Source organism: Carassius auratus, chromosome 23, assembly GCF_003368295.1.
Source record: "Carassius auratus strain Wakin chromosome 23, ASM336829v1, whole genome shotgun sequence".
Taxonomy (NCBI): Eukaryota; Metazoa; Chordata; class Actinopteri; order Cypriniformes; family Cyprinidae; genus Carassius; species Carassius auratus.
In genome coordinates, this window is record NC_039265.1 from 17,523,472 (window position 1) to 17,550,415 (window position 26,944).

The following is a 26,944-nucleotide window of genomic DNA, read 5'->3' on the forward strand; positions in this document are numbered from 1 at the left end:
AAAAACATCTAAAACTACAGTGTTTTTAATTGTTTTCAGCTAAATGTACACTTGACGGACGTCTTTGACCATTACGGTGAGTCTCGCTTTAAGACCCTGAGACAAGTTAAAAAGATTAAGATAACTGTGCTGCTCCTTACTGTGGAAACTGGCATGACTTTCCGAAGGAGCCCAGCATTAGGAAAAAGAAGCTTAAATGGATACCCAAAAATGAATTTGGAACAGCATGAGGGTGAGCAAATAATGACTGAATTTGGGTAAACTATCACCTTTAATATTATTTAATAAAACGCCTAACTACATTAATGTGGGACTATAAATTAGCTTGACATTGCATCTTAGATTATTTGTGAATCAGGTACATTTGGTGAAGGCATTGCCAAAAAGCTGTTAATCAAAGATGGAGCGGTTTAAAACTATACCCTGCAGCCAAGCCATGAGTAATGTAATGTATCTGTTGATGGCTATTTAATACTTTCGACTAGGGTGCGGTATTAACCTACCTGGGCTAGATCAAACAGCTGGATACAGATTTATAATACCCTTCAAGGTTATTCTGGATTATTATTTTCTCCGTTGTCAGCTTTCATACTGATTTCCTATGCACAGATATTAGCCAATCATAACAGTGTTTGAGAAACTACATGTATAATTCAGTGTAGATAGAGAGAGGGTGAAACATGAATTAATAACAGTGAAAAGTTCAATTTTTATGCACATTCAGGGTGAAGAAGGTGCACTTGAAGCAACATGGAGTCGCAGCGCTAATGCACATCTAGGGTGCAAAATGATGTGCTTGAAGTAACATAAGTGACACAGGGGAAATGAGAGACCAATGAACTTGAGCAAGATGTCATTTTATGCAAATCCCCAGACCTTTATCTACACATCAAGTATTATAATGGGAATATATAATCTTGGAGAGAGAGTTTTACAGTGCTAACTAGTGGTCGACCTATATATTGCCAAGGCCGTCAAAATAAAAGTTGCCTCGAATACATCGGCCAAGCAGAAAAACTTATCGGCCGATGCTGAGGTGACTTTTATTTTGACGGCGCTGAGAGCGGCAGCCCCTGAGCGCACATAGTGCACACACTCTCTTTCTTGTTTGTTGTCGTCATTAACAATTCTGTTTAATACGGATAGAAGTCTGTCTTATAATTAGATAGAATTGTTAAACAAAGGAATTAATGTATACAGAAAGTATTATAATGATTGTCATAACCGAACGTGATGAGCTGTTTGAATGCTGAGTGGAGATTAACTGACAACTGCAGCACATTTCTGTAAAATTAAATTTAACAATGTAAATATAATTCTGTCCCTCACATCAAGATATGGGATGGTTTCAGATGATATAGGCTTTATAGCGCATGAAATGCAAACTGTTACTCTTCTGTGTCTTTCCGTGTATGACTCCCCCTTCTTGCTGTATAAAAAGCACAGTAATCATTGTTTCAGACAACCGTAGTTAGATCAAATAAATCGCGATTAGATGGTTATTTTATTAATCGCAACAGGCCTATTCATGACATTCGTGGTATGCGTCATGCTACTCTCATGAATGGCAGGGGAGACTGACATGAAAGAGAATAATTGTGGAGTAAGGAATATTTTTGTATTCTTTGCGTACAAAAATTATTCTCGTAGCTTCATAAAATTACCAGTGTTAGCCATACACTGATTTATTGGTGGCATATCAAAACTGACCTCCACATATAGATTTTCCAAAAGGCTTTGACTTTGTTGAATAAACATGAGCACTTCATGTTTCAAAATCGAAACCCAGTGAAGGTGTTTTTATATCACTATTTGTGAAGGAAACCGACTGTCTTCATAAAAGATTTTCATTTCCTCTTGCATTTAATGTCTGATAAAGGAGCGTTTGTGAGCAAAGGGCTACTTTACAGCAGTTACCAGGGAAACCTCGAACTCTACCACAAACAAAAGCGCCTCCTGCTGGCAGAGAATGAATTTGCATGTATATGCCACCACAAATAGAGTGCAAGTCTGTGGGAAACATGGAACCACTGATGTCACATGGACAATTTTAACAATGTCCTTACTACCTTTCTGGGCCTTGAATGTGGTAGTTCTGTTAATGTCTATGCAGGGTCAGAAAGCTCACAGATTTCATCAAAAAATATCTTCATTTGTGTTCTGAAGACGAACAAAGTCTAATTGGGTTTGGAAAGACATGAGGGTGAGTTATTAATGACAGATTTTTCAGAATTTTTCTCCAAACTAAGCAAAATATTTTCACCTCATGTATTAATGTATTAACTACAACAAATAAGTCCTTGTTGTAAAACAATATAAAGAGATCATGACTTTTTTTTCTTATCAAAACAAAGATATATACAAATATCTGCAAATATCTATTGATACTTTTTCTATGAAGTGTGATAGAGTTGTGTGACTCTAGTGTAGGTATCTGGCTTATAATCAAAACCGAGACTAATGTATTTCTTCTTCTTCTTCAAAAAAAAAAAAAAAAAAAATAGTGTTCAGCTGGAAAAGAACACTCAATGGTGGCCTGATCTGTGGAGTCTTTCACCACCTTTCAATAGATCCAACTATCACTACCAGTTATTGCTGTAGGAATGACGTTGCCCTATCATAATCACCCACTCCTGCCAAAGGACTGCTGCAACTGATGCTGTCGGACATAGTGTGATAAAAGACATTTGCATATTTAGAGGGCTCTGCAAAAAAGCAGCTGTTATGTTGAAGAACATCAACCACAAACTTTTTTCGTTTTCCCTTTGATTAGTTCATGATGAAATGACAGAGGAGCTAAAAATAATCCACCACATACTTGACCTTTCTGTCAATACCCAAAAACAATGGCTCACTGAAGAAAATTAAAACAAAAAAAAAAAAGGAAAAATTCTCCAGAGCATGTTATTCACTGTTAACCAGATGGTGAGAAACATTCCTAAAAACAAACACAAAAAAAACACTAAAGCTAAACAAGGGACACTGAGGTAAAAAATTATTTCTTTCATTTGAGTTGGTAATACTTTTTCATTAGTTAACATGCATTTACTAATATTACAATATTAATAAGGAGGCTTTGTGTTTTTTTTTCCGGGTATTTGTTTTTGCAACTTTTATGTGATTTCACAACAGAATGGAGCTGAGAACTTTGGGCTAACCTGAGGTTAAATGCCTTGGTTTAAAAAAACAGTGATAATGGATCTCTTGGGTATCAAACCAGCAGGCCTCCGGTTACTAGCCCCGAATGCTAAACGTTCCTGAAGCTGGTTAAAAGACCATAATTGCCAAAAACAGCAAGCTTACAGCTTAACTTCTACCAGATATGCTTAAAAAAACAACCTGAACCAATCAAGGGTCTCTGAAGAGACTTAGCTTGAACTTTAAGCAAAGTTCATAGAGGTGACATGTGTATTACCAAGTAAGTTCACTCTATCTTGGTTACTCCTTGGTAAGCAGCCTTTTTCTAAGATGACATATATATATATATATATAGCTCTTCTCTACTCTAAAATCTCCAAAATATTTAGGCTTCAATAACATTAAATCAAGTGAGAAATAAAGTGATAACAAATGGTACAATAAATAGTGTTTTTTCAGCTCAAATCTGATGCTAAACTGAGGGTCAGGTCATCTCCTTTTTGCCTTACATGTCATTCGACTGCCATATTTTGATTTGATCAAAAAGGACGCAAACGCAAAGGAAGTTACAAGTTAAAGCAGGTTAGCAGCCTCTCCCTGCCACAGATAAGTCATAATTTCCTTTTTCTCACACTCTCAAGTTCCCTTTGAGGGGTGAAGCGATGTTCCAGAGCCCTCACACACACCAAGTTTCAAATGAAAACGTTCTGTTGTGGGAAACAGATGAACTCAGGCTAACCAAAAGTGATATGGACACAAAAGGTTCATCAGATGAACTAGTGCTCCAAACCAAATGGAAATACCGAAAATCATCCAGTTGCGCTGTAGGGATGTTACACAAAAAAGAAGAGCAGAGCAGGAACAGATGTCCCTGGTAGCTTATTCAAGATGAAACTATGAAGACCGTCTGACAGTGGTTAGTGTTACAGTAATACAGTTAAACATGCCATAATGATAATGAATAACGAATTCCCGTCCAGGCTTAATTGTACGAGTGCGGCTCTAAAAGCCTAACCAGGCCAAAAGTCACATCTACAGCGCCAGAAGGCTGAGGATTGTCATCGTTTTCTTGAGTACAGCATTAAGGCTAAATCATTTCTCTGACTGGGATGGGGGAATGTACAGTAATAGGCTGAACCCTTTGAGTCACCCCGTCAGTTTCAGACACTCAGCAACATTGCCAGGCCTGACGAAACCACAAACACTCTGAGCTGAAGTGTTTTAAAAAAAAATCCCTGTTTCTTCACAGACAATGGGCCAAAGAGTTTATGACCATAAATCTTCACTCTAAAGCCAGCATTCTCAGACGTTATCACTCCCAACCAGCTCATAAGCATGCATGTGAGTCAGGGTGAGTGCATGCATGAGTATGAAGCAGTATGTAAGGCTGTGGAAGTGAGTATGTGCATGCCAGCATTGGTGTGGATGTGTGTGAATGGAAGTCCAGGTTGCTGTCTGGCGGCCGCAGAGCCGTAGGGAGATTAGTCGGTGGGCAGAGGCTCTGCTGTAGTAACAGCTAAACTGATCTCTGCCGTGCGCTCGCATAAAACCGCACGTACACAGCAGAGCCAGCCAAATGCCTTCTCAAAACACAAACACACACACACACACACACACACACACACACAAAGACAGGGGTGACCTATGTGTGACAATTCATTGCTCAATTTTGCTCATGCTGTAGATGTTGGCTACATTTATCAGGGTTAGCCTAAAGATTTATGGATCTGAGTAAACCATGCTAATCCACCATTTTCCATATCATTTGATTGCAATTTTCTCTGGCTGATGATGTGACTGCACTTAAGTGATGTTATTTTCATGCATTAATTTTAACCAGAAATGGCGGCAGACATCATACTGTTTAAAGTTGCCAGATCCAGTAAGACTAATGCTAAATATAAAACAGAATTTCCAGAATAACCCAGAAAGACCACTTAAATGAGATGGGAATGGGCTAATTAGTGGCTTTATAACGGGCTAACTGGAAAGAGAAGTGAAGGAGTCAGCAAAGCTTCAGTTTCCCAGAGTTCATCTGTGTAAGGGATCTTCCACCGAAAGTAATAATCTCATCCGGACAGCTGTGATCTACATGATAGCCATGGTTGTACAAAGAATTTTTTTTTTAAATACATAACACAAAATGTGTCTAATATATATATATATATATATATATATATATATATATATATATATATATATATACACATACATACACACACACACACACACACACACAGATATATATATAGTACAGACCAAAAGTGTGGACACACCTTCTCATTCAAAGAGTTTTCTTTATTTTCATAGAGTCACACTGAAGGCATCAAAACTATGAATTAATGTGGAATTTTATATGGAATTATATACATAACAAAAAGTGTGAAACAACTGAAAATATGTCATATTCTAGATTCTTCAAAGTAGCCACCTTTTGCTTTGATTACTGCTTTGCACACTCTTGGCTTTCTCTTGATGAGCTTCAAGAGGTAGTGACCTGAAATGGTCTTCTAACCGTCTTGAAAGAGTTCCCCGAGAGATGCTTAGCACTTGTTGGACCTTTTGCCTTCTGTCTGCGGTCCAGCTCACCCCTAAACCATCTCGATTGGGTTCAGGTCAGGTGACTGTGGAGGCCAGGTCATCTGGCGCAGCACCCCATCACTCTCCTTCTTGATGCCTTCAGTGTGACTCTACAATTTTCATAGTCATGAAAATAAAGAAAACTCTTTGAATGAGAAGGTGTGTCCAAACTTTTGGTCTGTACTGTATATATATAATGCAAAACATTGCTGCATGCGGTGTCAAAGACACATGTGCACTCTATAGGTGGAAACCCTGGTGGGGTCGGGGTTGGGCCCCCCCCATAGAAATATGATGAAAAAAAAAAAATGTGTATTTTAAATAACAGTTTTTACTTTAAATAATTGTGTAAGTAGTAAAAATGCAAACGGACCAAAAATGCATTTTTAAGTTTAGAAACATTGAGTCTCCTCGTCCCTTGCCTCACATTGCTTTGGCCCAAATGCCTGCTTTCTTCTTTTATTACCTACACCAGTCCAGTAAGAGAAACAAAGTCAATAGTTGTGGAACTCAGAGGCTGTCAAGGCTATTTTATTCATTTAAACATCGAATGAAGTGATTATTTTCTCTTTAATACAGAAGATGCCAATGTATTTTTCGATACATTATTTCAATAATAACATTGCCTGCTTGATGGACAGGGTTGCCAGGTTTTCACAACAAAACCCGCCCAAATTGCTATTCAAAACTAGCCCAAACTAACTGTATTTTGAGGGGTCCCCCAGTAAAAATTGCATTCCGGGGGCTGAAATAGACATTATTGGGGTTGCTTTAACCTATTTGAACATGAAAAACAACCCACAGCAACAAAAATGAAGTAGCCCAATTCCACGGGAAAACTCCAGACTTGGCAACACTGTGATGGATATTAATGTCTACAACAGACACGAGTGCTGTAGCCACAACAGCTTGAAGTTGTGCTGCACTAATAGTAGTAAGGCTTTCTTCCGTGTATACATATCCTTACAAGAACAATTTGCACTGTATATTTGTGTCTCCTTCAAAAACTCCTCGAGAAATGTTGTTTATTGCCCCCCACGAACCGTTTTCCTTTTTTTTTTTTTTTTACACCCCTGGTGCACTCTGATGTAAACAAGCAAGGATGAGAAGCACATGGCAGAATGCGTGAGAGACATTCTGGATAAAAGCGCATGTTCACTCAGTGACAGCAGATGGCACTAAACAGCAGGAATGTAGCCGTTACCCCAGAAACCTCATAAACAAAACAGCTGTGCTACTTTCGGTTTCTGAAACGTGTTTAAATGATTTAAACAGCATTCAGATTTGTGTATTCGCTATGGTCTTCATCACTATGCCAAATATGTAAATATTTAAAACCTTTAATTTTCGAAATGTTTTCCATTTTAATCTGGACTACAACATGCCCTAGATATTGTTTGAAAGTGTTTTGATTCTTTATTGTTCGGTCACATTTTTACATTAGGGCTTCATTAGTTGACATTAGTTAGTTAAACTGCCAATGAACATTTTTTTTTAAACATTCATTAGGCCATCTGAGGCAATTCCAATATTTAATAACAAGTTATTCAAATCAAAAGTTGCAAACGGAGTTATGTAATGAGCTAACATAAACTAAGAGTTGTATTTTTTAAACAAACATTAATAACTTCTGTAGCAAATGTAGCTTTCTTGTGAAAAAAGTTATTAACCCTTATGCATAGTTGGGGACGTTTTCGTCCACTAGGGGGTAAAATTGAGTCTTATTTTGGCCACAACTTTCTCTGTGTTTCAGCTAATGGAATGATTTTTAGTGAAATTTTTCAAAAACTCAACGGTACATTGTGGGCAAATTCACTACCCTTTCGGTATACTCGTAGATGAAAACATCCACTAAATTAAACTGCTGTAAAAATGTATCAGATAAATTTTTTTCTTTTTTTTTTTTTGCATAAATCCATTAATCATCCTCAGTCCTGATCAAAACTACCAAATGTTTAAAAAAATTCCAAGATTTTAACTCTTTAATTACCAAGTTCACAAATGATGTCACTGATTTGGGGGAAAAACACATACAATATGACTTCTTTTCAATATAAAAGTAATTGTGGCTGGATTTTTTTTTACCTTTTATCAAAGTCTTGGGCATGTCAAAGATTAGTAACAAGATTGGCTTTGATGCATTGTTAGTTTTTGTGCAGCATTAGATTTAAATTTTTTCTCCCTAATTTTGTTGGTGTTGTTGGTGGCTGTTTTTGCCCCATTGACTTCAATTATAACAACATTTTTTGATTGCAAAGCCATGACACCATATAATCATGCATTCTTGATTGTTTGTGGTTTTCCCTTTTGGGAAGAGGTCAAAAAAAATGCTTCAAAGCCAATGTTGCTACTTATCTTTGACATGCCCAAAACGGTTATAAAAACTAATAAAAAAATCCAGCCACAATTACTTTTATATTGAAAATAAGTCATTTCCCCCAAATCAGTGACATCCTTTATGAAATTGGTAATTAAAGAGTTAAAATATTGTATTTTTAAAAAACATTTGGTAGTTTTGAACAGGACTGAAGTTGATTAACAGATTTATGCAACAACAAAAAAAATGAAAAAAATATTAATCTGATACATTTTTACAGCAGTTTAATTGAGTGGATGTTTTCATCCCGAACATACCGAAAGGGTAGTGAATTTGAACAATCCACAAGGGTTAAACCTGTTATACTGTATTATGAGAAACCTTTTCTCAACTTAATTCCACTATCGTGATAATACCGCATACAATAAATCACAATATCCCTAGTACAGAATTAGAATTTAAATTGAAAAGGAATTCTCAAATAAATTCTCAATAGCACAGCTCTTTGGTTCTAGAATTACTAATTCTGTATACTGTTTAACTTCCATAGTTGTTCTTAGTTCATGGTAATATTACTAAATTAAGAACATTCTTGTATTAATTCCACTTTAATAAATCAACAATATGCTAAATGGTTACTTAGAATTCTGAAACCAATTAGATTTTTTCCATTTTTGATTTCCAAATGGAACTTCACAAGAATCAACATACACACATACATGATGGACAGGGATAGGCCATGGTGAGCTGTTCTAAGTATTGCATAAAAAACATCCATCTCACGCTATCTATTAAAACAGTGAACTGCACTATTAAGCATATCAAAATATTTCCATGTTATCGCACGCATGAACACGGATGACAAAGCATGTGGACAATAAAAAAATAAATAAAACCAAGGAGTATTTGCGATTTCTATGATGACAGCAGTGTGCCAGAATGTTATACTCTCTTTTCTAAACAGGAGTGGATCTCTTATCATGAAGAATGTAAACCTGAACTGAAGTAGAACTGCGTTACAGGGCAAATTTGCTCTATCGTAATCGGATCTGCCAGCACTCCTTCAAGAGCAAGGCACTTAAAGGGATGCTTCACCCATAAATGAAAACACTTTCAGCATTTACTCATACTTGTGCTATTTCAAACCTGTATGAACATTTTTTTCTTCAGGAGAGGTTTCCAGTTTTGCATGTTAAATCTTTTCAAGATTTTCTTTTCAAGGACCAATAGGGTTTGGTGTTACTGACGTCGATCCTACAATGACACGCGAAGTCATCGGACATTGTCACTTTGTCATCACATGTAAGGAGTCTTATGAAAAAAATAATCTTATTTACGTGGTTTACATGGTTTAAGGTAAAAAAAAAACACATTATTTGCCACATACTGTATATATTATTGTTGCACTTCTCTGCCCTGCCTTTCAGTAGAGTTGGGGTACTCGAACTTGGACTCGGACTCGAGTCCGGACTCGAGTCCAATTTTGAATGAACTCGGACTTGTCACGCACTCGGGTGAATTTGTACTCGGACTTGACACGGACTTGAACATTTTGGACTCGGAAAATATTCCGAGTACAGTCGAGTCCACGTCATGTGTAACAATAAAACCAGCATAAAATTGAAATTATAAATTAATGAATGTCTCCCCTTCTGTCATTTTACTGCACAACACCGGCAGGCAGAAGTCTCATGCTTGCAGACGAAACACACGCACCACTCACTGGATATCAGTGTGGATTAGTGATGGGAAGTTCGATTCTTTTCCGCGAACCGGTTCTTTCGGACGGTTTGATTCAATAAACCGCTTGAAAAAAAAAAACAGTTCACCGGATACATAATCCATTGCGATGTATTTGTTATTAAATGAACTTACGTTTCGTCAGATTGCCCTTCATTCAAGCCCTCGGTTTACCCGCACTCATTACATTAGCACAAAATCAGTTCAGAATCAATCACCAAAAGAATCAGTTCGGTTCAGACGCGCTGTGAGTCATTCGGCTTCATGCTGAATCACGAATGCGCAGTATCATCAGCTCCTCGGTTCTCGAATCGGACGCGTCCGGAAGAAACGGTTTTCGGTTCAGTTTACTGATGATCTGAAAACTGATACAACCGGTTCTTGACTCGAGAACGAGAATCGCTCAAAACCCGGGTAGGAAAATCTGATGGTAGGATAAAATGTCAGGACACCGGCACGTGCTGCAGTTCAGTATCATCAGCTGCTCTACTCCTGTTCATGTTCTGTTTACTACAAACTCAGTTTGTGAATCTGTCATCATTAACTATAAATACAGTACAGATATTTCATAAATCATCCCTTATTCATATTAAACATGGAGTCTTTAGAAGTCTTAATTATTGTCCAACTTCCCTGAAAACCCCTTTGGCCCATACATAATCTACAATATACAGATTAGAAACATGTAGCCCCTATCTTAAAAAAAACGTATATATAAAAATATATACATATTTTTTTTAATAGTTTTATCACACTTTCCGATGTTTAACAAAATACTTGAAAAATTACACGCATTCGCAGTATCATCAGTTCATCGGTTCTCAAATCGGACGCCTCCGAAAGAAACGGTTTTCGGTTCAGTGTACTGGTGATCCGAAAACCGATGCAACCGAGTACCAAAGACAGCAGCAGCAGCCAACAAATGCTGCACAGCTCAGCAAGACCAGAACTGACCAAACAAGCAATGCAACTTTATGATGCAAGTTCTCCAAGACAACAAGAAATTCATAATGTCATCATTAAGGATCTCCTCATTGGCTGCACTTTACCTCTGTCAAATGTGGGGGAGAGGCATTAAATAACTGAAATGTCATCTTTAACTGGAGGACAATATAGTGTGATACAATAATAAAATAGGTTCATTTGTATTTTCATGCACTTGTAATACAATAAAACCTTTGAAAACTTTTTTGATAGGAAACTAGTTCTGTTGACATAAAATAAAAATGTTCAATGGAAATGACTAGATGTAACAGTGGTATTTTTTTTATTACATTTTATATTGCCATTGGTTTAAAGGATTGAAAGGTTAAAATATTAATAGAATGTAAAAATGTACAATACCAATTTATAATCTTTTTTAATTTAATTACTTTCTGGACTCGGACGGACTCGACTCGGACTCGGCCTTTAAGAACTCGGACTTGAGTCCAACTCGGCCCCTTTTGGACTCGGACTCGGACTTGGACTCGATGTTTGTGGACTTGGTCTTGACTCGTACTCGACAAAGGTGGACTCGGACCCAACTCTACCTTTCAGCCTTTCATCTTTCTGAAAAGCGCTGTTTTTTATGTGTTTTGATTGGCCAGCTATCCAGTGTGTTATGATTGGCCAAATATCTCAAACATGTGATGGAGATGTTACGCCCCTTTACATATATCGAAACGCACAGCATCTCCACATCATGTCGGTGGCAAAAACACTACAACAAGAATAAAATTTACACCTTCTTGCGCTTGAAGAGCATCAGGAAGAGATAACTCAGGTACGGAACAGAACATCAGAAAGTCATCTTTTAGCTCAAGGTCAAAATGCTGCACTTAGTGATTATTTATGTATACCTTCATCAGTCATGTAATAAATGAACGTAAAAAGTTGAGAATCAAAATACACGTGTACAGTAATTTGGATCCTAGCGGCTCTTAAGGTGACAGCGGGTTATGTTTTATTTTATGTTTGAGGAAGGCGTCATATGCCCCTTTTAAATATGTACATGTGCTTAATTCTTCTTTTGTATTCTACCTTCTCTGTTTCTGCCATGGTATTGGCATCCTGTGGTAACTAGGAATTACACAAACTTCAGTCTGGATCCGACCCTTATAAAGACTTGAGAAGAGAATGCCAACCCCCCAGAGGACCTCAAATGATGCCAACCCTCAGATAACACACAAAACTACCACATTTTGCTATAATGGACATCAACTTGAGATTATCCCCACTGATAAGCTACTACTAAATATAATTTAGAATCTTTAATTTTTTTGGTAAAGCTGCTTTGCAATGATTTGCATCATGAATAGCGCTATACAAATAAACTTTAAATTTAATTGAACTCCAAAATGATTCAATGATGACAGAATGCCTGAGGTTCATCCCCATTAAATTCATTGCGCTGTTCTATGGTGACATCACATAAATGTTGCATAAATCTTCTTTGGCTTGATAAACAAAGATTATTTAAGACCCTGATGTTGATATCTGTATTAATACTGTAATACACTTGTTTTTGCAAGTTACTTACAGAAAGACAGACATTTCTAAATCATTTTACCACAAAATGGAAATGTGTTCCAACCAGCTATCACTAAAAGACTAGAGCTACTCCATAAATGGAGGGAATGACTGCTGGTGTTCTGAAAGCTGCAGACGGTATATTGGATCCATCGGAGACAGGGAACAAAATGGACAGACTGTAAAAGAACACTCTAAGTCTTGGTTTACATTAGATGGTGTCTGAAGAGTAGGAGATAATAATCTTCAAAAGCTGACTGAAGAACCTCACCTATTAAACATACGAAAGAATCATTTTATTATTGGCATGCCGTTGACGGCGTGTGCTTTGCACAAAATCCATCTTCTGGTGAGATTGCTAATTCTGAAAATAAAGAAGCTCAGTGGAAAATAAACCACGGTGCATTCGCAATTGGTTCCATCTAGCAAAGTTTTTGGGTTCTCGTTAAACATGCCCTTATCAGCAGAGTCTTTAAGTCTCGGGACACCCTCTTGCCAAGCCAACGGGACTCACAGAGAAGGCACAGAACTGAGAAAACCACATTTTAGAAAGGCAAAAAGATTCCTTGGCACCTCGTAAGTCCTCTTATTGAGTTTTTACAAGATGATCTGGTGTAATTTCTGGCCTGTGCTGCCCAGTTCATGCCATCAGCCCAGTGAAGCATAACAACTGTGCGGCACATTATGCTGAATGCTTTCATGACCTCAGTAAAGCATTCATAGACCAAAGAAGGTCCAGGGCATCAGATGGGAAGGTGAGCACGATGGGTGCAGATTCTTTTCCCAGAAGAACATCTGCACATATTACACCGAGTCTCACTCTATTGGGAGGTCTCTGCTCTATAACCTATCCAAACACACGACTGCTTGTTCCTTTTAACTTTATCTAAACACTACTCTGAGGAATTATGGTTGAAAAAAACGTTGCCTCCAGCAAGCAATTCCCTCCACTCATTCACAACCACACACGCATTTGGATTCGGCAGACACTACTCTATCACTGTGTTCCTCCAGGTGTTGTTTTTTTTCTTTCTAGGAATGATGATCATTTCAACTTGGTAAATGGCTGACAGGAAGTAAAGCAATGCGTGGTTTTTGGATTTACATCATTCCTGTCATAATTTATTGGGGAAAACCCGTGAGATATGATGGTTCAAAATATTTTAAGCAGGGATTACATCAAAGTAACACTAACAGACTTGGATGTTGGGAACACAGACCTTATTTATTGCAATTATGTTAGAAGGTCTGGGTAAAGCAAGATTTTATTTTTAAAAGGATGCATTATACTGCTCAAAAGTGAGAGTAAAGACAATAAGAATGTTAGAAAAAGCTTCCATCCCCCCCCCCCCCCCCCCCCCCAAAAAAAAACTGCTGTTCTTTTGAACTTTATATTCAAAGAATCCTTAAAAATGTATGATGGTTTCCAAAAAAAAAAAAATTAAGTAGAACGGTTTTCAACATTGATAATGATAAGTACTGTTTTTTTTTAGGCATCAAATCAGCATATCAGTATGAGTTTTGAAGGATCATGTGACTAAATCTGGAGTAATGATGCCGTTAAATTGTAATAACATTTCACTTTTTGACTATTTTTACTCTAGTGATCAAATATAAACTTAAACACAAGAGCCTTCTTTTCAAATTATTACAAATCTTACTGACCCCATACTTTTGAATGGTTTGAATAAAAATAGCAGGATTTGATTTTACAAGTAAAAACAAATGTGGGTGGCAATCAGAATTCTACAGCTATGAAAAACAACCATGATCCTCTCTTACCAGGAAAACATGGTCATGACGCTCTGGTTGACAGCATTGCCATGTAAATATGTGGTTGAGTACAATGCCATGTAACTGGCGCCAAGAAATTCTGAGACATTCTATTAGGAATCGTAAATAGTGTGCAATACCATGGTACTTCCCTGTGCAAAACTGACCACAAAGTGTCTATACATAGCTCATGTTCCTCTTTTAGTACAAACCTCTGAGCCAGTATTCTCATCCACCAGGCAAAAATTGTGCATTCAACTGCTCAGAAATGAGCCGCGAAACGTCATCATTCATGTCCGCCAAGGTTCGTTACAATCCTTATGACTAATAAGGCAACTGGAATATTGATTCTCACCTTAGCAAGCACCAATAATTCCTAAAAAAATATGACTTCTAATTAACCCAGTGTAAAATATGGTTTACTTTACAGTCCTTCACCATGCTGGCACTCAACCCATCACATTTTCCACAGACCTACAGAGGCAAACATGATTATGAAACTCATTGGTTTCACATTTGGTTTGGTTTTCGATGGCCATCCCCCACTCACCGTGCCACTGACTCTGACATCATACAGGCGTGCCCATTCATCCTCATGGCTGTCCACCATCATGACGCTGTCCTCCTCCTCCAAACCCCATTCCGCCTGCAGGTCCAACCGTACCTCCTCGCCGAGGGAGTGCATGCCAATGGCAGGAAAAAGCCCATCTGGAGCCACCGGCACCACCACTGACCCCACCTTCCATTCACACATACACATAAAGAGAGCTCTGTTAAAGCATTCCATAAAGTTAACCACTATTTTACAGCACATTATAACTGAGAATAAAGACTGCTCTTTGAAATTATGTCTGTATCACTCCTGACCCTACTATCTGGCCTGCAGGAAAACCAGTCATCAGAAAACAACCCTCAATTTGAAGACTAGACTATTGTGTGTTCAAAGACTTCATCTCTAGAGATTCTTGTAACCACTGTAATGGAGTAATAAACAAAACCCTTACACACCTTAGACTACAGAACTCATAGTTTGATGCAGATGTTACATGATTAGCTAAAGAATGCTTAAATATATAGCGTCTAATTATTTTACACAAGGTTGGCAAAGTTAACACTTGCAATTAATTAAATGTTTAACACGTTTTTACTTTGCAATTTGGTGTTTTTCTTAATTCTGTAAACACAGAATTTTAGAAGCTTTAAACTTAAGTTTAAGATAAGTCTTCAATTTCTTTTTACCCAAATCATCTATAAATCCCAGTTCATTGGTATATTTTACACAGTCAACATAACTACCATTCAAAAGTTCGGGGTCAGTAAGATTTTTTTTAAAAGAGGTCTCTTTTGCTTACCATGGCTGCATTTATTTGGTCAGTAAAAACATATTGTGAAGTATCATTAACATTTCAAATAACATTTAAAACTGCAATTTTATTAATGCAATGCAAAGCTGAATTTCCAGCTTCATTGCTCCAGTTGATTTGGTCCAAAAGCAACATATCTTCTTCTTATTGTTATTACTGATGTCGAAAACAGTTGTGGTGATACATTTTTTGTTGGAAACTCTGATACTTTTTTTTCCAAGATTCTTTGATGAATAACATTTATCAGCATGACTCCATAATTTTCAACAGCAGTGTTCATCAACAATACACTAAGAAATTGCGTTAGTAAATTGGTGACATGTGCTATGACTTTGGTACCACGGCATGGACTCACTTCTTTGCCATTCTTTGTAAAAAACACAGTGACGAGTCCGGCATCGAAAGTGTCTGCATAAATACCGCAACCGATTCGGTCACCACGGTTACATTTAGGACCAAACTGCTGACCGACGGGGTTGCCGTTGTACAGCCTGTGAACAGGAGAGATAGAGTCATCAATGACTTACAACTGGAAAGGTTCATGGAAAGAAATAGTGATCCTGAATAAAATAAAAAATAAAAAAATACTAGGCAACCAACAAAACAAAGTTGACAAAAAACACATTTTGTTTAAAAGAAATGTTTTATCAATTATCTATTAACATACTGTACCTTTAAGGACAGTTCACCTTCAGTTGCTGGTCCCCATTGACTTGCATAGTGTTTTTTTCAATGGGGACCAGCAACTGAAGGTGAACTTTCCCTTTAAAAATTTAAAGACTAGAAAAAATCTCAAAGAAAACTTACTTTCCATCATCGGCATGGTAAGCTATTGAATGTGGAAGCGAGCCAGGCTGATGGTCAAGTTTATAAAACTGGGGAACCAGCCCGACAGCAATTGTCCCTCTCACTCCAGTATCCATAATGGTCACCTTGACGAAGCATAAAAACCATTAAAAACACATGGCCATCAGTATATGTGTAGCACAACAGTTTTTTTTATGACAGCTTGTTTTGAAATGACTGAAGTGCAAAAGATGGCTTTCAAGGACTTCTAAGCAAATGTCACCGGTAATATACGTCACGAGCGGCACTGATTCCAAAATAACAGACGGTGTTGGAATCAACAGTTAACAAGAAGCATTAGGCTGAGTCACAGGGTGGAAATGTCAGGTAACCTGCTATTAAGAATTTTAACATCTCGGCTACTACTTATCTCTCCCTTTGTATGCAAAGCATCTCGGAACAACTTCCACACCCTCTTAACGGCAACCTCCTCAAAGCTAGTAAATTTCCAACATACTGCTAAGAAATTTGGAAAGTACTGCCAAAGTTAAATTTTCTCATGCTCATAAATCAAGTACTCAGACATACAGAGCGATTAGTTTCATTGAAAATTCAACATGGAATAGGATTTGTTGATCTCGAGAGACCATCATCCAAAAGAGAAAGATTAATCCCACTGCATGTGACTCAATAATTGCAGCCGTACCCTCGGAGGGGGCAAGCATAGACAAATTTACCCAGTTATTGCCCCACAAACTAAACTTAACTCTGCGCCCTCAGCCAAAACCACACACGGGTGTAGAAAAGGGACCCCAATGATTCCCACAGGTTTAAGTCCAAGTCTTCCTTGTTGTCTCTTTCGAGGATTTGCTTTCCAAGCTTTGAGAAGCGACTGTAAATTCTGATAACCTCCATATGAAAGCTTGCTGCTGGTTTTAAAGCCTTTCCTGCTGCGAATACAGCGCACAATGATTAATTTAAGGGCACTCAATTATTTTACCACAGGTCTGACAAAGAACCATGCCATGAACCTTGTGGCTACAAAATTCCACGCCGGAGCTCCAGGGAAAATAATCAATTACACTAATAGAGATATTTCCACTTGACTAAGGACAAAATTGATTTGCACAAGCACACGTGAGCACCCTGAGAAAACAGAGCAGAGGTTAATCACTGTATGGCACTTCAATGTTGAAACAGGCGCTGAAGGTGCAGCAACACAGTCCAATTTTGATGGAGCGTTGACTTCCCTGACCACAGGGGCTGAAATGAAACCCCTGTGAAAACGTAATGAGGAAACATGAGGACGACGCTGACGCATATCCCGACTGGCAGATGACCTTTATGGAGAAGGAAAAAAGTTCCCAGACTTTGCCAATCTGAAGGATTCTGCGTCACCATCAGGTGATGTAGAGTGTATAAGGCAAGAGCGAGCTCTTTATTGATTACTCATAGCTCACTGCTGAAGATGTCACATTCATTGCTACTGGCTGCAGATATTCCCAGGGTGCACAATCATGCACTGAGTTATGCTATTGGTCAACAAGATTGCGATACAGTCCGGAGACATTTGCTTTGAGAAATTTTTACAAGCCTCAGATGATTATTAAATTAGAATAAATGTTAGTGTCTCAGTAATTCCTTAAAAAATGCGCAGAACCAAAACACAGAATCAGATTTTACAGAACACTCCTCAATTTAAGAGACAAGGATGGGCATGCAAAAAAAAAAAATTCTATCATGACAGAATTAATTAATTTAACAAACACTAATGTTCAAAGGTGGGATTGATAAGATAAAAAAAAAATAATTAACACTTTTAAAATGTATGACTATACTAACTAGTCCCTCCAAGATTTTCAAAACTTTTTTCAGATTTTTGTGGCCTAAAATGACTGATTTTGCTGTGGCTTTTCTCAAAATTTGCGGCATTTCTTATTATTTTGCAGTGAAATGTATACCACAGACTTTATTCTTCTAACACTATTATGACTTTTCTGATTTTGAGGAACATTGTAGGTCTCCAGACTAACATTTGAGGAAAACCAGCACAAGTGCCATTAAGATGTATTTTTAAGAGTGCTTGCTCATCTGCAATACATCTCTAAGATGTTTCCTATCAGATGTCTCATAGACATTAATAAACGGAGTACAAAGCATATGTTTCCAAGTTATTTAGCAGATGTCTTACAGATGTACTTGTGCTGTCTAGGTAGTTGAGATTCAGATGAAATGAACTTTTATTACTGTCATTCATAATGTCTAAATATAATTTAATAAAAACACACACACACACACACACACACACACACACACACACACACACACACACATATATATATATATATATATATATTAGGGAGTGGAAATGGCCTATAAGTACATGTCTGCAGTTAACTACTAGTGATAATTTAATATATATATTTATTTATTTTTAAATAAGTGTTTGCTTTTCTACATAATGAAACATTTAGCTTTATAAATGTCGAAGGCAGCCCTAATTATCACAACCTTAGTGATGCAACGACTACAAAAATACGTCGACGTGTGTGAAATGCGTCGACGAGTCACACTGTTTGTTTACATCTCGCGTGATGGCATACTGGGAATAGAGAAAGTTGCATTCTAGCACAAAAACAGAGACCACTGTTATCAAAAATATGGGAATACTTTAAACAGAGGACAAATAAAATGGCCCTTTGTTCCCTTTGCAAAACCGATATGGTGTACCACGGCAGCACAACTGCGATGCGCGAGCACCTCAGAGGAAAACATCTTGGCGCTCTCCGGTGTTACGGTTTAACTGGTTACCGTGTGATCTGGTGACCAACTTCCTGGTTCAGGTCTGATATTCTTGCGCTTGCGGCATTCTGAAAAGTTAAGATCCGGTGCGGACGCGCCTGGAAAAAATGAGCGCGTCGCGACCGAGTCGCTTTCATTATGAACGCGCTTGTCGCACACCTACATTGGAAATAACGAACTTGAGCGCGCAAAAGTCGTGATATGTGAACGGCCCCTTAAAAGACAGCGCGCCGCGAGACAACAATCACAAACCACCGAGCTACCCCGAATCAGCTTTTTTATGGCTACTGTGGTTTAATTATAAACGCTACCATAAGCTCATATTTACCATAGTAAAATAATTTTCTTACAATAAGACAATAAGATTTTACAGAACACTAATAATAACAATAAGAAAAACATGCGGCTTTCAGTCACTACCACAAAACTGCATGCTAAAAATAATGCAACGGTCTCCTAAATGGTCCCAAAAACACAGAAAGGTAATAATCAACTCTGTGGAAGAATACATATGACAGTAACTTCTAAAAAGTAGCTAATACTTTATGTTGATTAAAGTATATTTGGTAGAAGTTTAAATGAATACATGTATCATTAGCTTTTATCATTTAGAATTATATGCATTTAAATTGACTAAAAATGACAAAATACTGACTAAATGTAAAAAAAAAAATTCATCAAAGTACAAAGACGACAAAACCTATGTTTGAAAAACAAAAAACAAAAACCAAACACTGGCTGTCTGTAGGACTTATCCAAGTAACATACAGGGTGTTACTTTCCAGCTCCAATCCCCCAGAGAGGAAGTTCATCACACCAGCTCAATCTGCCAGCAGCAGAAAACCCATCAGAGCTGTCTCCTGCCTCAGATACACATCCAGGCAGAGTCTGCTGCGCTCCATAAATTAAATAACGCTTGCCCTCTCCCAAAGACTAATTTATAGCCCAATCCCTGCGAGTTTTCCGGTACTAAATCACCTGGGAGCGTTTTTCCAAACTGCATTTTATGGCAAAGTTACTAGAGAGGTAACGGTGCTATCTGAGCAGATTAACTCAAAGGGCAGTGTCTACTGTGATGTGCACGGACGCAGGAAGCATTACACATTTTAAAAACAGATTACTAGTAGCTCTTGGAAGTGGTTCCTGACAGCCATAAATTTGCTAGTTATTTCAGCTCAGAATGATTTCAGGACCTGATTTGGACAGAATCAGTCGTTAAAAATGATCAAAACTGTCGTAAAAGATCTTGATTACTATGTTTTTCAAACAGCATTCATTTCTGAAAGCTCATTTTCTTTCCAAAAACATGACATGGTATGTTGATTAATTCAAACTGCTGCGAAATGAATGATAGTCACAGGCAAGACGAAAGTCAAACATTTGCAAAATTAAAAACATTTTTAAAAAAAAGTGTGACTGAAGCACTCAATACAGGAAACCCACAAAATCACACCAAGTTAAAAAAAGTTTAAATCACCTGACTTGATATCTGTGTGCATACAATTACATAAAGTTATTAGTACTTAGGTGACTGGATTTCTTAACAAAGGCAATAGAAAGGGTTTTGAAATGATTCTAATGTTTTTAGCAACCTGAGAACATAGGTGCACTGCTTACCTCGAAGTAACAGTTTCCCTTTGACAAGGGGCGTGGAGCCACGTAGCAGCCAACATCATCAGAGTTCCCTTGGTAACTACAGCAGGGAAGTAATAAAGAGCTTAATCTCTAATAACCAGATCACTGTTGCTATAGGTACATTATTAAAATGTCCAGTGATGTGTGGATTGGCTGTTCAGTTGTGTTTCTACATGTTTCACAATGATACGGCTGAGAGCTACTTTTGGAGCCCTGCGTTTGGAACAGCAGTTTATTTTCTAAGGATTCAAGTCGGAAGTAATCCAGAAAAGATCAAATTGTCAATGCTACTGATCTTCAATAATACTACTTGAACTAAAGACATCATAAAATGTAGAGCAAATGGTATGTAAAGGAAAATCTCAGCCAAATATACTGTTCCCAATTGAATTAAATAATAATAAAAATATCTACACAAACACACACATATACATATATATATATATATATATATATATATTATATATATATATATATATATATATGTGGGTGTGTGTGTGTGTGTGTGTTAGGGGTCAGTAATTTTAGTTTTGAAATAATACTTTTATTCAGCACAGATTTTCATCAAAGTTCTATTAAATGTTCTATACATCAAAGAATCCTGGAAAATGTATCACTGTTTCCTTAGAAATATTCAGATTGTTTCATATTGTTTCTTGAGCAGCAAATTAGCATATTACAAAAAAATTCTGAAGGATCATTTGACTCTAAAGACTGGAGTAATGATGCTGAAAATTTAGCTATGCATCACAGAAATATTAATAATCTTGACATATATTAAAACAAAAACATTTCTTTGAAACTGCAATGATATTTCACAATGTCACTGTTTTACTGACTTTTTGGTCACATTACTGCAGCCTTGGTGAGTATAAGAATCTTCCAAAGCATTAAAAAAAAAATCAATATACATATACAATATTTTTGAGTGAACTATTAATTTGAAGTCAGCAAACACATTTGTTACACTCATTGAATTCTCAAACTGGACAAACAAACTGATACAAATTAATTCTGAAAATGCTGGAGACTTCGCATTTTTAAAAAAAGATGAATTACAACACCACATGTGCAAGGCCTGTTTATTTTTCCAATGGATGGAGTTAGCTTTTCATCCTTATTCTGATCAAATAAAAACAAGTAGCCACTAATGTTCTCTGAAATTATAATTGTTTCAATCAGTGAGGTCAAGTGAGTCAAGGCTGATTACGTCTTTAGGGGCTCAAATACACGCACGAACAATGCTTTATGCTCGCAAGCCCTGCTCACTGATATTGATGGGGGTGGACGGGTGTGCAATTCAAAATATACAAATAAATAAGGATAAATGAAAAGCAGTGCAGAAATTTTCCATAAAAACTAGGGGGGTCAACACAGGCCAGGTGCGGATTTCCAAACACATTGGAAAAAGAACAGAGTGAGGGTCAGTCACTGGGCAAACCTACGTACCTTAGCGTGTCTCCATTCTTCAACATTCGTTTGTATCGCTCTTGATAACGAACAGCACGGACTTCCCTGATTTCTCTGATCCTGCGCCTCCAGTTCAGGAATCTGTAGTGTAAATTGATATCATCCATCTCATAGGTCTGTGAAGTGGAAAACAGATGCACAATTAATTGAAATGAAACTGAAATTGCAACATACATATCTTGACAATTTGCGTTATCAAAATAGGTTCATGTTCAATTCTGATCCTCACAAATCTCTGTATATGCTGTGAGCTTGACATGCGTTTTGTAATGCAATGTGTGCTAGATTAAAGTTATTCACATATTCACATAAATTGCAGCATTTTTGGATCAAAGTTTAAAACCGTTCACCAGTATTTTCCCAAAATAAAAGCTTGAGGTTTTGAAATGTTACAAACTTAATGTTCTAAATGCTTGAAAAGCAAAACATAAATATTAGTATTGTCACTTTTAGTGTAAAAAAAAAAAGTTTGCATAACTGTAAATTCAAGTTTTACTTTACTTTATTTGTTATAATTACAGTTACAACTAATAATAGTACTTGGTAAAACACCAGTGTGAATGTAATTAACAAAAAAGGTTTGAGTTTATTTAAAGTTCAGCTTACTGTTGAAATGTATCAATTGAAATCATCACAATGTATAACAAAAATTATTACAATACCATTTCTGTCGTAAAGCCCAAATCATAAGTAATTTATACATATATATACACACACACATTATATGTCTATATATATATATATATATATATATATATATATATATATATATATATATATATATATATATATATAAACACATCATAAAAAATAAAAATAGCATTAAGTCAAGTTGACCACTAACTTTGGTAAAGAGAAACCATGTACATGTGAATGTGACATTAAATTATAGAAATATTAAAATCTCAGTGAATGGTAAGCAAATATTTAACATCTTAGGTTCTCGGCTGACATAATAAAAAAGTTTGAGATCCGCTGCTCTATAGTGTGCAATGGTTCAGAAATGGGATGCATATCTGTCTCCCCACCTACACCTAAGATTAACATCACTCGGCACTAAATACCTCATTATCTCGAGTTAACTATATAAAGCTCCCTAGCATTTCTCGTTTGCAAAACATTTTACTTCATCACAGAGGCTTAATGTCATATTTGGGCTATACACACATGCAATAAATGAGATGACAAGGAGTTATCTTCGAGTCTAAAAGGCCTCAACAGATGTAAAGTGTCAGCTGTCTGACATATATCCAGGACATGTCAGAAGATTTTTCTAGATTGTCATAATTATCATGTCAATTACATGGTGGCACCTACTACAGCATTTAACAACAGATTTGTTTCTCATACAAAAAATATTGGACGGACAGAAGTCCAGACAAAAGCATCTGGCTATGTAAATACTGACTACATCAATGCTATAACGTTATAGTGTCAACAATAAACTATTATCTCTAACTTCTGTTATAACAGCGTATCGTCAATATTTAAATAATTATTGTATGTTTAAAGAAAAGCTTGTATCACATTTGCCAGAAGGTAAATAATTATTACGTAACAGATGCGATAGCTCGTGCTAGCAGGTTAGTTTCAATCACTGCTAATCACCTTGCATAGCTAACACATCATTAGCTTTTAGGCCTAACTTTACACGAAATAAATACAAAAACTACAGAACCGCTAAATGTCTCCAGTCATTACAATGTTACGTGTCTAAATATTATGTCGTTACGTACGTACCTTATGTACATCAGCGGGTAAGACGTTATAACATTCTAAGGCCACTTATGTTTACTTCCAGCTATCGACTCCATTAGCTAAGCTACCTGACAAACTTCGCAGAAGTGAGCGGCTCTTCCTGGATTGCGTCAGTCGAGGAATGAATGCAGCGCACCAATGAAAAGCGTCATAGAGTTGATTGACAGGCGTTTGACCAATGAGAAACTTCGCAGCGAGTCGGGCTTCAAGCGCTGTGCAGGAGAATGAGCTTTTGGCCAATTTTACAAACAGTACTAAATATAATTTTATAAGCAAAACGTAAATAAATATTTATACACTATACACACACACAGTTGGGTCCTATTTTATAGATTAAAAATATATGTTATTATTGTATAATAATGCGGTTTATTTTTATTAATAAAAATACGATTGTGTCTATATTTAAGTGACAATATGCAGTGAGCTAGTCATCATCGCAAAAATAAATCCAACAGGGTAAATAGGGTTTATTTCGCAGTAATGGCCATCTGACTGCGTATTATCGCTTGAATACTGCCACAATCACATTTTTTAAAGTAAAAACACAATGTACATGATCTCACAGCTAATTAATTAAATAAATGATTTTAAAAAATGATATAAAATATTGATTTTAATTTTTTTTTTTTTACACTTGTAAAGATTAAAGAGAGACATCCACCCAAGAGTTGTCAGATGTACATCATTTTCCTGGTCAACTGTTATTATTCTGAACTATCTGGCCAGTGAATGCCAACAAAGACTTCATTTAATGAACTTCATTTAATGAAGTGACACGAATACTTACATTATTAACAGAAGTGTTGACACAACTATTTCCATTTTTCATTCACTGTGAGAACATATTTTCAAGTCTATTAAAACGGTCTGGCACTCTATTACCTCACACAGCTGAAAAGTGAGTTACAGAACATTTGGCACAATCTCCAGGCCCCTTATAACAGTGACTCATAAAGACTGCAGGAGTTAAATGTACTGTAAGTGTATGGGCCGTAACATCTGAAAGACAGGATGATGCATGCATCTTATTTTTGGTGTAGCTGCACTGAGAAACTGCTGACAAATGGAAGCAGAAAAGTTTAAAAAGAAGCATAAGAGCAATCGAACTCTAGTCAGAGATGAGGAGGTACACCGTGTAATCTGGTGAATCTGGAAACAGAGAGACCCCATCAGTTTGGCATGCTTCTTGGAACATTCTCCAGCCAGAACATGTGGAAACAGAGAACGGGGTCGTGCTGTGGCATGGAGGGGAATGTCAGACGGCAGGTGATTTTTGCCTTCTTTGCCAAGACTAATCAACTCTAATAAGAGAACCTCAGCCAGCCGACTTCTCCCCAAACAAGGAACACTCCAACGTTTTGTGGTTTCAAGAAGTTAAATCACTATAGTAGGCCTGGCCAATCAAATTGGGATTGTTCAATGGTATTCATAATCGATAAACAGATCCATTCTGTGGCACAAACCGAGATTCAAAAGGAAAACATGTTTGTGTAAAAGAGAGCTATGACCACACATGTCAATATCATAAGATAATCATCTAAATCCTGTTTGCCTTCTGCACTCATACCAGCCCACCTTTGACATCTTAACTTCCATCCCGCTTCACGACAACAACAAATAAACACCACTCTGTCCTTATGGGACCCCTTCAGCTGGGTGTGAGACACATCTGCTTGGTGCATCCTGATGGTAAAAATAGTTGGTATAAACCCCTTGGCCACTGTATGGAATTTTCATCGTCTTCAACAAAAGCACTCTGAGACTTCTCGGCACTAAAAGACAACTCATAAACCCTTGATTAATGATATCTGGGCCAATGGACAACTCTGAACTTTATGAAGTCCTCCAAAGAGATCAGATTTATCTGGATGACTAGGCTGATGGATTGCATTATTAGCTGCTGGCATATATCGTCTTGTGTACATTCCAGCGAAAACACTGCCCCAATTATCCACACGGTCCCTTGTCCAAAATAATCTATCAACTGGCAGAATAATCCTTGGTTGAATCACTCCATCATAAAGCAATGTTCTCAATTCAGGTGCTTGTTCAGTCTGTTTGTTAAGTCTGACGTCACGTGTCAATGGGGCCAAACATTATCAGATCCCAAAAGCAAGCAACTTTTTACTGAAAAATCATGATCCTAACCTTTATCTCCAGAAATATCGGATGGTCAGACAGCAACTCCTCTTTTATGAATAGTATGAATACTGATGTCCAGGACACTGTGAGCCCGGAGACTGTAATTTATACCTTTAGTTTTTAAAAGCTTTGTTTAAATGTGTGATGAAATATAGTGTTGAGATCGAATGTTCTCGATTGAAAAGGTAGAGGCTTGGATTCAGAAATTTCTTGGGTCACAACTTAACCTGTTGTTGATATTACCTTGAATGCTTGGTTCACGTATGTGTCATTTTTTAAAATCTTTTTTCTTGGCAATGCCAACCCCAAGCTCATGTTCGTCTACATCCATTTTTTGAGTGCAATGCCCGCATCTCAACATCCAGTCAACTGAACCTCAAACCAGATCTCTGCTCCACATTTGGTCTTTTTCGATGTTCGGAAGTATGTCACAATACGGAAGAAAAGATCCGTCACCACTTCAGTTCCATTGCAACTTTAATAAGTAGTTTTTCTGCATCTGAAAGATCATGAAAAGGATAAAAAAGTAACTAATACTACAATGCAACATAAAAAAGTTAGACTTCTATGAAGTGGGGGATCTTAATAGTATTCTTAGAAGCAACAGGGTTAATAGTGTGACTCTCCCACAAGCAAACTACCGTAGTCGGCAGAGAAATGAAATCCCTCGCCTTCATTGTTACCATGGCAAAGATTACTAGAATGCTCTAACATTTTCACAGATGATTTCTGAAAAAGTAACCATCATAGCCAGAGTAAGTATCCTGGGCAAAGGAATGTTTCCAGATACAATATGGGTGAGGGAAAGCTGGAGCAGTGCTTGATGATTTCTAAAAGGAAAAATAATCTCTCTCTCTCTCTCCTTCTCTCTCTCTCTTTCTTTCCTCCCCCCCTCACACATTCTCTCTCCCTTTCTCTCTCTCTC

At 37.1% G+C, this 26,944-nt stretch overlaps 1 protein-coding gene across 1 annotated transcript in view; it reads right to left on the reverse strand.

The window, feature by feature from the left end:
• The window catches only part of LOC113041591 (SPRY domain-containing protein 3-like), a 47,511-nt gene extending 23,522 nt beyond the window's left edge, over nucleotides 1-23,989 (reverse strand). Inside the window, exons 1-6 of the mRNA XM_026200205.1 lie at nucleotides 23,857-23,989; nucleotides 22,096-22,232; nucleotides 20,629-20,704; nucleotides 16,231-16,355; nucleotides 15,779-15,914; nucleotides 14,610-14,798 (exon numbers count right to left, since the gene is read on the reverse strand). Coding sequence (XP_026055990.1) covers nucleotides 14,610-14,798; nucleotides 15,779-15,914; nucleotides 16,231-16,355; nucleotides 20,629-20,704; nucleotides 22,096-22,223 — 654 coding nt within the window. The 5' untranslated portion in view covers nucleotides 22,224-22,232; nucleotides 23,857-23,989. The remainder of the gene's footprint in view (nucleotides 1-14,609; nucleotides 14,799-15,778; nucleotides 15,915-16,230; nucleotides 16,356-20,628; nucleotides 20,705-22,095; nucleotides 22,233-23,856) is intronic.
• Nucleotides 23,990-26,944: the final 2,955 nt, after the last annotated feature.